We start from the raw sequence: 12,816 nt of genomic DNA, 5'->3' as shown, positions 1-12,816 counted from the left end.
GGGGACTAATCCCAGGTCCGTCAAGTGTGAGCTGAGCATGAAGACCACTGAGCTACACGCCCATGTATTCATAATTATCATCATTAAACATAAAAATCTTTGCCTGATTTGCAGCCATACTTCACGTAGCCTAACCAGAGTCTCCCTCAGTCAACACATGTTGTTCAAATTCAAAATTCAAAATGTTCCTTGAAGTTCCTTGAAGTTCCTTGAAGTTCCTTGAAAATGTTTTTACCTGAGTTTACCTGAGACCAACTAGCACTAGTGGCCGAGACGGGGACAGGAATCCGGCGGCATGTCGAAGATTCCCCCATTTTAATTCCCTTGATGATATTTTCCATCTGTACTTTGTGTTAAATATCATATTAAGAGGATAACATATGTTATCTTCATTACTGTATACAACAATACAGCACTGTATACAACAATACAGTACTGTATACAACAATACAGTACTGTATACAGCAATACAGTACTGTATACAACAATAAAGTACTGTATACAACAATACAGTACTGTATACAGCAATACAGTACTGTATACAACAATAAAGTACTGTATACAACAATACAGTACTGTATACAACAATACAGTACTGTATTCAACAATACAGCACTGTATACAACAATACAGCACTGTATACAACAATACAGTACTGTATACAACAATACAGCACTGTATACAACAATACAGCACTGTATACAACAATACAGTACTGTATACAACAATACAGCACTGTATACAACAATACAGCACTGTATACAACAATACAGTACTGTATACAACAATACAGTACTGTATACAACAATACAGTACTGTATACAACAATACAGTACTGTATTCAACAATACAGTACTGTATACAACAATACAGTACTGTATACAACAATACAGTACTGTATACAACAATACAGCACTGTATACAACAATACAGTACTGTATTCAACAATACAGTACTGTATACAACAATACAGTACTGTATACAACAATACAGTACTGTATACAACAATACAGCACTGTATACAACAATACAGTACTGTATACAACAATACAGTACTGTATACAACAATAAAGTACTGTATACAACAATACAGTACTGTATACAACAATACAGTACTGTATACAACAATACAGCACTGTATACAACAATACAGTACTGTATACAACAATACAGTACTGTATTCAACAATACAGTACTGTATACAACAATAAAGTACTGTATACAACAATACAGTACTGTATACAACAATACAGTACTGTATACAACAATACAGTACTGTATACAACAATACAGCACTGTATACAACAATACAGCACTGTATACAACAATACAGTACTGTATACAACAATACAGTACTGTATACAACAATACAGTACTGTATACAACAATACAGTACTGTATTCAACAATACAGTACTGTATACAACAATACAGTACTGTATACAACAATACAGTACTGTATACAACAATACAGCACTGTATACAACAATACAGCACTGTATACAACAATACAGTACTGTATACAACAATACAGCACTGTATACAACAATACAGCACTGTATACAACAATACAGTACTGTATACAACAATACAGTACTGTATACAACAATACAGTACTGTATACAACAATACAGTACTGTATACAACAATACAGTACTGTATTACACTTAGAAGCTACGTTTATTTGTAATTTTAACATCATTTCAGCTGTGGGTGGAATGACGACTTATGTGAACGATAACGGAATATCTTAATCCCTTGCTCACGGTGAGGAGATTACAGAAGCACCTGGAGCCCCTGCACCATGACGTGACGTCTGGTGCAGGAGCTGGGGACGTCAATCATCTCTGATAAAAGTTCCTCAAGATGGAGGTTATTGTGGACGATGGTGACTCTCGCCGGGCTGGCTGGGGTATATAAGGCCGGGCAGGCGGCGCGCGGGCCAGTGCCGGCCACCATGGGGAGGGGAGTGCTTATACTTGCTCTCGCCTTCATTGGCTCAAGCTCTGCCTTTGGTAAGTATCAGCTCATCCAGTGATTCAGTTTCATTAACTGATGTGATTTTTAATCAATATTATGCTGCAAATGCACTCCATAATGTGCAGCAAAGCCACTTATATGAGTAATATATAGCAAATGTCCTTAATAATCATGTGATCACCAATTCATTATTTACTAACCTATTTAATTATAATTGTTGTTATTATACATAATTCATCTGCTGGAAACAGTGCTGGTCAGAAGTATGCGGCGCTCTCCAACACAATACATGAAGACATTCATAGTAAATAATGGTTTTTAATTACCTTTTAATACTTGGTTGCGGTGGCCCTTTCCCTCCTTCAAGGCTTGGAGATGTGAAGGAGCTTAGTTTCTTACCTGTTCAGGCCAGGACTGACGGTTGGCCTTCATGAGCTTGGCCCTGGGGTTCACGTCTCTCCCCTGCAGGTCATCCTTCACCGTGAGCCACAGTTCACGTCTCTCCCCTGCAGGTCATCCTTCACCATGAGCCACAGTTCACGTCTCTCCCCTGCAGGTCATCCTTCACCGTGAGCCACAGTTCACGTCTCTCCCCTGCAGGTCATCCTTCACCGTGAGCCACAGTTCACGTCTCTCCCCTGCAGGTCATCCTTCACCGTGAGCCACAGCTTCTCACCTGCGCTGGGGTCCGGGCTGTTACCTGGCCAATCCTTGACGAAGAGAACCATGCAGTCATGGAGCCACATGGTGTGACAGCTGGTGGTGTCAGCAGGAGCGCCTTCCTCTTGTAACACGAAGGCATGTGAGACCTTGAAACACTCCGGCAAATACTCACAGAGCAGCTCCGGTTAAACAGCTTGATTCACTAAGGTTTTCAGGAAACACAAGAACTTTGCCAAAACTCCTGCCTGAGAAACGCTCCCCACCGTAAGAAAACCCAATTGGGTCGATGGTTCCCTCCATCAAGGATTGGCCAGGTAACAGCCTGGATCTCAACGCAACTAAGAACCTCTGGCATGCGGTCAAGGAGGACCTGCAGGAGAGAGACGTGAACTCCAGGGCCAAGCTCAAGAAGGCATCAAGCCTGGCCAGACATCTCCCCTGAATACCCAGGAGACTTGGCTCTCTCACAGCCCCGACCCCGGCCACCAACCAAGCTTCGTTGCGTCGCCTTTTCTCACCCAAGTATTAAAAGGTAATTATAATACATTATTTACTATAATTTTCCTCGTGTATTGTGTTGTAGTGGGAGCCGAGACCAGGGCGCCGCAAACTTTTGACGAGTACTGTAAATTCTGTAACGTTTAATAACATAAAAGATGCTGTCATCTGTATGATGTTTGCCAATAGCTTACCGTATTTACCTGTGTATAAGACGCACCCATTTTACAATAATATTCTGTTGAAAAATTACATTTTAGTATGTTTGTTATGCATTTATTGTAAGTGATATTTATAATGCAACTCTCCATATTACCACATATTCCCTCACACAAGTTGTGAGAGCGAGGGGGAAACTTCCATATTACCATGTGTGGAGTTGTGTGTTGCTGTGGAAGCCTTGGTTGTAGGGTTGATACAAAGCCATTGCTTGGCTACTGACTTTAATACTTATAATAATACATGACTAGCAGTGTCCAAGCGAGGCGGACGACTTGCACGCTCTTCCTTGTTTACATAATGCTGGCGTATGAAACGCCCCCCATACAAGCGCCGCAGTTTGCTATGAACATGACGCCATGTTCCCACGGGGGTAGAAATAGCCTAAGCTACTCTATCCCGTTAAGATGTATTTCTTTCTTGTCTCAATAAACATACTTGAACCATGTTCCCTCGCATAAGCTGTGACAGCGAAGGGGGAGCATGGTGTTACAACAAGGCGTCCTATCCACTGGCAGAAACTATACCTTGCAATGTATAACTTTACCGAGAAGAAGAACTAAAGTAATGTTTTTTTTTTACAAGACGCCGGCTTCCTCTCCCCCCTCAAGGCCACTAGAGATGATGGCTCTCAGGTAAATTCAGGTACAACAATAGCTTACTTACAGATCCCCTGCGACAAGGAAGCTGCCCATTAGGATTCCTAACCTTTGCTGGTAACAAATGTCTGCATGTGTCTACCGACTACTACGACTCCCAAGGCCAGTTCCAGGCAGTGACCTGGGGAGGAGCGAGAGACAAGTGCATGACCATGAGTGACCACACCTGGACCACTGACTTGGTCTACTCCCTTAATGAGGACATCATGTACCAGTTCAACGACTACGTCGCTAACAACCTAACAGGTGATTATGATCATAGGTGATCTGCTCTCACTGTTATAGACACTAACTACGTTGGGCATCATGCCAACTGATGAGGGAGAGTCACAGGGTCTCCGTAGTACAGTAGGGTTCGTCCTCGACGCACAATCGAGAATCCTGAGCGGGACAAAAATGGTTGGGCACATTTCCTTTCACCTAATGCCTTTGTTCACCTAGCAGTGAGTAGGTATTCAGGATTTAGTCAGCTTGTGGGGTTGCATCCTGGGAGGGGTCAGTAATTCGGCTTTGGGGAGGGGGGAGGGACCTGGATAAAAGCCAAACGTGTATGAATGCACACTGGCTTCCTGTCCCCCGACACAAGTGCATTATCTGGGTTATAAGTCCCTGGAACCGCCTACCCGCCAAAGCCGTAATGCCAAAACTCTGTTAGCATTTAAAGTACAGATGGGAAAGATCATTAAGGCAAATTGGGGCTATGTACGATAGTAGCTCGACAAGCCGCCAGCTTCCTGTCCTCATCGAGGCCATTATTGTTAGTAGCTCTCGTGTAAACTCTTTTTAATCTACATTCTAAGTACTTAGCTTAAGGTTCAGACACCAGTATCGTGCAAGAGGAGCTCTCATGGCTCTTGTTGAAGCTCTTGACCACGTCTGCCACTCTCTCTCTCCTGGAGAACACCCACTCTGCTCCACCACACTCTACTCTGCCACTCTCTCTCCTGGAGAACACCCACTCTGCTCCACCACACTCTACTCTGCCACACTCTCTCTCACCTGGAGAACACCCACTCTGCTCCACCACACTCTACTCTGCCACACTCTTTCTCACCTGGAGAACACCCACTCTGCTCCACCACACTCTACTCTGCCACACTCTCTCTCCTGGAGAACACCCACTCTGCTCCACCACACTCTACTCTGCCACACTCTCTCTCACCTGGAGAACACCCACTCTGCTCCACCACACTCTACTCTGCCACTCTCTCTCTCCTGGAGAACACCCACTCTGCTCCACCACACTCTACTCTGCCACACTCTCTCTCCTGGAGAACACCCACTCTGCTCCACCACACTCTACTCTGCCACACTCTCTCTCCTGGAGAACACCCACTCTGCTCCACCACACTCTACTCTGCCACACTCTCTCCTGGAGAACACCCACTCTGCTCCACCACACTCTACTCTGCCACACTCTCTCCTGGAGAACACCCACTCTGCTCCACCACACTCTACTCTGCCACACTCTCTCCTGGAGAACACCCACTCTGCTCCACCACACTCTACTCTGCCACACTCTCTCCTGGAGAACACCCACTCTGCTCCACCACACTCTACTCTGCCACACTCTCTCTCCTGGAGAACACCCACTCTGCTCCACCACACTCTACTCTGCCACACTCTCTCCTGGAGAACACCCACTCTGCTCCACCACACTCTACTCTGCCACACTCTCTCCTGGAGAACACCCACTCTGCTCCACCACACTCTACTCTGCCACACTCTCTCTCCTGGAGAACACCCACTCTGCTCCACCACACTCTACTCTGCCACACTCTCTCCTGGAGAACACCCACTCTGCTCCACCACACTCTACTCTGCCACACTCTCTCTCCTGGAGAACACCCACTCTGCTCCACCACACTCTACTCTGCCACACTCTCTCCTGGAGAACACCCACTCTGCTCCACCACACTCTACTCTGCCACACTCTCTCCTGGAGAACACCCACTCTGCTCCACCACACTCTACTCTGCCACACTCTCTCCTGGAGAACACCCACTCTGCTCCACCACACTCTACTCTGCCACACTCTCTCCTGGAGAACACCCACTCTGCTCCACCACACTCTACTCTGCCACACTCTCTCCTGGAGAACACCCACTCTGCTCCACCACACTCTACTCTGCCACACTCTCTCTCCTGGAGAACACCCACTCTGCTCCACCACACTCTACTCTGCCACACTCTCTCCTGGAGAACACCCACTCTGCTCCACCACACTCTACTCTGCCACACTCTCTCTCCTGGAGAACACCCACTCTGCTCCACCACACTCTACTCTGCCACACTCTCTCCTGGAGAACACCCACTCTGCTCCACCACACTCTACTCTGCCACACTCTCTCCTGGAGAACACCCACTCTGCTCCACCACACTCTACTCTGCCACACTCTCTCCTGGAGAACACCCACTCTGCTCCACCACACTCTACTCTGCCACACTCTCTCTCCTGTAGAACACCCACTCTGCTCCACCACACTCTACTCTGCCACACTCTCTCCTGGAGAACACCCACTCTGCTCCACCACACTCTACTCTGCCACACTCTCTCCTGGAGAACACCCACTCTGCTCCACCACACTCTACTCTGCCACACTCTCTCTCCTGGAGAACACCCACTCTGCTCCACCACACTCTACTCTGCCACACTCTCTCCTGGAGAACACCCACTCTGCTCCACCACACTCTACTCTGCCACACTCTCTCTCCTGGAGAACACCCACTCTGCTCCACCACACTCTACTCTGCCACACTCTCTCTCCTGGAGAACACCCACTCTGCTCCACCACACTCTACTCTGCCACACTCTCTCCTGGAGAACACCCACTCTGCTCCACCACACTCTACTCTGCCACACTCTCTCCTGGAGAACACCCACTCTGCTCCACCACACTCTACTCTGCCACACTCTCTCCTGGAGAACACCCACTCTGCTCCACCACACTCTACTCTGCCACACTCTCTCTCCTGGAGAACACCCACTCTGCTCCACCACACTCTACTCTGCCACACTCTCTCCTGGAGAACACCCACTCTGCTCCACCACACTCTACTCTGCCACACTCTCTCCTGGAGAACACCCACTCTGCTCCACCACACTCTACTCTGCCACACTCTCTCTCCTGGAGAACACCCACTCTGCTCCACCACACTCTACTCTGCCACACTCTCTCTCCTGGAGAACACCCACTCTGCTCCACCACACTCTACTCTGCCACACTCTCTCCTGGAGAACACCCACTCTGCTCCACCACACTCTACTCTGCCACACTCTCTCCTGGAGAACACCCACTCTGCTCCACCACACTCTACTCTGCAGCTTATTATCTTATTCATAGAAATACAGTTGTGAATGACCCTCATATTTCCACACACATATATATATATATATATATATATATATATATATATATATATATATATATATATACATACACACACACACACATACACACAGTGCAATTGCAAGAATGTCATTATCTATTGAGAAAATATTGAGGCTGTATGACAGGCTGAAGCCTGCATGCCTGGTGGCTTACCGACGCACGCACTACCGACTCGGCCATGATGAGCTACAAAGTACCTCTTGTTGAGGTTATCTTGAGATAATTTCGGGGCTTTAGTGTCCCCGCGGCCCGGTCCTCGACCAGGCCTCCACCCCCAGGAAGCAGCCAGTGACAGCTGACTAACACCCAGGTACCTATTTTACTGCTAGGTAACAGGGGCATAGGGTGAAAGAAACTCTGCCCATTGTTTCTCGCCGGCGCCCGGGATCGAACCCGGGACCACAGGATCATAAGTCCAGCATGCTGGCCGCTCGGCCGACCGGCTCCTCGACCAGAAACACTACACAACTCACCTGGAGTTTAGCCCATCATGGTTCAGGTGGTAGTGAATAGGCCCGGAGAGTTCAGAGATGTGGGTTCGATCCCAACATACAGTATGTGTACAGAATATTATGAACAAATCAAATGTGGAAGATATTTGCATGTTATAGAATCTGATGTTAAGCAAACAACTTTTGAGTAGTAAAGACATTAAAGCATCAGGAAGAAACTCATGTCTAGGAAAGCATTCACGCACATATGATATTACATATGTGTGACATTACGTACATATGACATTACGTACGTTGACATTACGTACATATGTCATTACATACGTTGACATTACGTACATATGACATTACATACGTGTGACATTACATACATACGACATTATATACATATGACATTACGTACGTATGACATTACATACATACGACATTACATACATATGACATTACATACGTATGACATTACGTACGTATGACATTACATACATATGACATTACATACATATGACATTATATACATATGACATTACGTACGTATGACATTACATACATATGACATTACATACGTATAACATTACATACGTATAACATTACGTACGTATAACATTACATACGTATAACATTACATACGTATAACATTACATACGTATAACATTACATACGTATAACATTACATACGTATAACATTACATACGTATGACATTACGTACATATAACAATACATATGCATGACAATTTCTAAACGTGGTAACATTCGAAGCACAGTATATTCACAATACAGTACTAGAAATTGCCTTATTATCATTAAATTTGAGTAAGAGGATTTTATTTATGTAACAACTTACACAATTCATTGTATAGAACAATTTTAATTAGATAATTTTACAAATATTACAGGCATGAAATACTACATCTTCTGGGTGGGAGCCAACAGGATCAGCGCCGTCTCTCACTGGGAGTGGACTGATGGCCAACTGGTCGACTCCATGTCCTACGTGTAGGTTGCAACCCGTTCTTGCACTTTCGTATAGTCAATATTGACTTATTAAATATATGTGCATATGTGACATACTAATTTATTGTGAATATTTTAGTTTACCTTGAAAAGCTTCATAGAAAACACCGACCTTACCTAACCTTCTTAGTATGTTAAGATAAGTATCTTATTGCTTCGTAATTACAATTATTACTTAACCTATTATAGGTATAGGTAACCAATTATAGGTATAGGTTAAGTAATAATTGTAATTACGAAGCAATAAGATGCTTATCTTAACATACTAAGAAGGTTAGGTAAGGTCGGTGTTTTCTATAAAGCTTTTCAAGGTAAACTAAAATATTCACAATAAATTAGTATGTCACATTTTCACGTATTTAATAAGTCAATATTGACTGTAAGAAAGTGCGAGAACGGGTTGGTAGGTCCACCAGTACCTCTTCTTGAAGTACTGTGTTTCTAAAATTGTTGCAACATTATATATATGTTAAAACTGAACAAATTTACAGGTGTTATGGAGCTCAAATCAGGATCTTGTTGCCAAATGAAATGTTATTCACACCAGGTGTAGCATGAAGGAATATCCTGGTGTTTGGATGAGTACACACTTGTGATTAAATGACTCACATGTGTCATATTAATAGCCTTGGTTATTCATATTTCTTGCAGCTGGTATATGTACCACCCACTCTCCACCTCAACTAACACCAAGGGAGTGCTTGTTCCAGCCGACAAACACCGTTTCTATATGGTCGACATGCCCGACACTTCCTCTGCCCCATCGTTCATCTGTGAGGCGGCCCCTAGGTGTAACAGAACACAGCCACCACCGCTGAACATTTAGGTATGTCAAGCACCTCTTCCACATGATCGACTGCAAGACCTTCCCCAAGACCCATCCCTCCACGTGTGACGCTGCTCTTGAACGTAACAGAACACAGCTCTCACCACTGAATGTTCAGGCTATGTCAAGACAGTAATCATTGAACTATATTAGCATTTCAGTCCTATTTCTATTAAGTTTAAAATGAATATGGTATTAGCTTAATTATTAACTCACAAAAAATAATAGAGCTATGACTATTGTATCCTGCCAAAGAAAAGGCTCGGTCAACAATTCAAGTAATCCAAGATAGCTTTACCATGATTGTAATGATCAAACAGTACATGTGATTGTTGCCTGCTAACTGCTGTAGTAAATGTGTGACATGTATCCAGCAGCAGGTCTAACACGGTGTGTGTGTGACATGTATCCAGCAGCAGGTCTAACACGGTGTGTGTGTGACATGTATCCAGCAGCAGGTCTAACACGGTGTGTGTGTGACATGTATCCAGCAGCAGGTCTAACACGGTGTGTGTGTGACATGTATCCAGCAGCAGGTCTAACACGGTGTGTGTGTGACATGTATCCAGCAGCAGGTCTAACACGGTGTGTGTGTGACATGTATCCAGCAGCAGGTCTAACACGGTGTGTGTGTGACATGTATCCAGCAGCAGGTCTAACACGGTGTGTGTGTGACATGTATCCAGCAGCAGGTCTAACACGGTGTATGTGTGACATGTATCCAGCAGCAGGTCTAACACGGTGTGTGTGTGACATGTATCCAGCAGCAGGTCTAACACGGTGTGTGTGTGACATGTATCCAGCAGCAGGTCTAACACGGTGTGTGTGTAACTTCATGCATAACTACAATTATAAATCAAAATATTTTAAGAATTACTAAAGACTGTACTGTAATAATGTATATTGAAATAAATGATTTCCATTTAACAAAAATGCTGAATGATTTGTCACTTGTTCCTTAATCAAGTAATTTGTTTGCATTCAAATGTGTGAGGACACAACTGTGATTATACAGAATTAACCATCACTGAACTCAGTGATGTTACTTAGATGGTTTTTGCTTTGTTAATATCAAGGTATAACCTTGAAGGGTCATATACAAACTGGATGCATTTTGGTACAAGGTAAGGTACCCAAGGAGAAATTACAGAGCCAGTATGACTATATAATACATGCAATGGACACGAGGACAGATTGAAGGAGTGGTGCCCAATTCATTTCACCTTTAAGGACTGAACACTGACCTTGCAGGAATCAAGGTCGGTGCTCTATCAACCAAGCCAAGTGACTGACATTATCAAAAGTGTTAAGCAATTTTGGTTATACAAGTTGTAACACATGATTACGTATGCAGGCGATGAGTCACAATAACGTGGCTGAAGTAGTTTGACCTGACCACACACTAGAAGGTGAAGAGACGACGACGTTTCGGTCCATCCTGGACCATTCTCAATCGACTTGAGAATGGTCCAGGACGGACCGGAACGTTGTCGTCCCTTCACCGTCTAGTGTGTGGTCTGGTCAAACATGTTTACGTATACTGGTTTGGGTGTTAAGATTAAAGTTTAGTGGTTTTTAATACTTATTGAATATAGTCTTGAAGTTGTTGGTTGGCAATGTTGCGACATGTTGTCGTAGCTGAGGCCTGGGGCAGGAAACAGAGCTTGAGGGAGGCCGGGGGTAGAGCTCGCATGTAGGGCGAGAGCTTAGAGCGTGGAGCTCGAATGCAGGACGAGAGCTAGAAGCTCACATATGGTCAGAATCTGGCTGTCTGCTTTGTGGTGAGGCTGAAGCATCTGGTGAGAGCACGAACCACACTTGACGATTGTTACATTGTTGCTGGTGAAGGTCGGTGGCATTGAAGATCTGAGGTGTATATCTATCAGCAGCTGTACTGAACCCCGATTGATTGATTGATGAAGATTAAGCCACCCAAAAGGTGGCACGGGCATGAATAGCCCGTAAGTGGTGGCCCTTTTAAGCCATTACCAGTATCAAGAGCTGATACTGGAGATCTGTGGAGGTGCGACTGCACCCTGCGTGACGGGAGATGTCTCCCGTGACTGAACCCCAATTCCAGTTAGACTAACAACGCTTCTGTTCTTGGGGCTTCTCCTCACTATAGCAAACTGAGCAACATGCCAGTAAGTACACTTGGGAAGCTATATAAATTGTAATAAGCATATATAGGATTAGTGTAGAACTTCTTGGAAAGTGAAATTTTTAGGTAATTAGTGGACCCAGGATTAATTTAGAACTCCCTGGAAAGTGGAGTTCTCAGGAATAAGTTTAGTGGAATTAAGAGGCACATCTAATCATCTGCATTGCAACTAGAGAGTTTGGAGCAATTATATTACTTCTTAATATAGGAGACAGATAGACAGCACCTCGTAACTCTCTTTGTGCCGATGTATGTGTTATGGCCAGGAGACAGACAGCACCTCGTAACTCCTCGTCATGCTAAGGAATGTGTCGTGTCCCAGGAGACAGACAGCACCTCGTAACTCCTCGTCATGCTAAGGAATGTGTCGTGTCCCAGGAGACAGACAGCACCTCGTAACTCCTCGTCATGCTAAGGAATGTGTCGTGTCCCAGGAGACAGACAGCACCTCGTAACTCCTCGTCATGCTAAGGAATGTGTCGTGTCCCAGGAGACAGACAGCACCTCGTAACTCCTCGTCATGCTAAGGAATGTGTCGTGTCCCAGGAGACAGACAGCACCTCGTAACTCCTCGTCATGCTAAGGAATGTGTCGTGTCCCAGCAGACAGACAGCACCCGTCTCTCTCAACTACAGTCAAGAGGCAGCACCAAACAGCCGAAACAACCCCCAACCCCCGCAGGCACAATGTGAGTACACTATATAATATGTCTAACATAAATTTTATATAATGCAGTGATCCCAAGTCTCTTATGCTGCGGTTTGTCATATCATTGTTTGTGACAACAGTTGATGCTTATGAGGTGTGTGTCTTTCAGTAAGACAGTACAGTTGACAAGAATGAACAGTATCCTGTAGCAGTGTGGTCAACATCCTCGGCTCATAACTCAGGGACCCAGGTGCCTGTAGCAGTGTGGTCAACATCCTCGACACATAACTCAGGGACCCAGGTGCCT

At 44.8% G+C, this 12,816-nt stretch overlaps 1 protein-coding gene across 1 annotated transcript; it reads left to right on the top strand.

Moving 5' to 3' along the window:
* Positions 1-1,877: 1,877 nt before the first annotated feature.
* Positions 1,878-10,640, top strand: LOC123769664 (uncharacterized). The gene is made up of 4 exons (XM_045760896.2): positions 1,878-2,014; positions 4,028-4,264; positions 8,757-8,856; positions 9,526-10,640. Exons 1-4 carry the CDS (start codon positions 1,885-1,887, stop codon positions 9,698-9,700), a joined length of 642 nt encoding a protein of 213 aa, XP_045616852.2. The 5' UTR covers positions 1,878-1,884; the 3' UTR covers positions 9,701-10,640.
* The last annotated feature ends 2,176 nt before the right edge of the window (positions 10,641-12,816 follow it).

Source organism: Procambarus clarkii, chromosome 14 (assembly GCF_040958095.1).
Source record: "Procambarus clarkii isolate CNS0578487 chromosome 14, FALCON_Pclarkii_2.0, whole genome shotgun sequence".
Classification (NCBI taxonomy): Eukaryota; Metazoa; Arthropoda; class Malacostraca; order Decapoda; family Cambaridae; genus Procambarus; species Procambarus clarkii.
The sequence above is the reverse complement of the archived record's forward strand: the minus strand, read 5'-3'. Positions and strand labels throughout refer to the sequence as shown.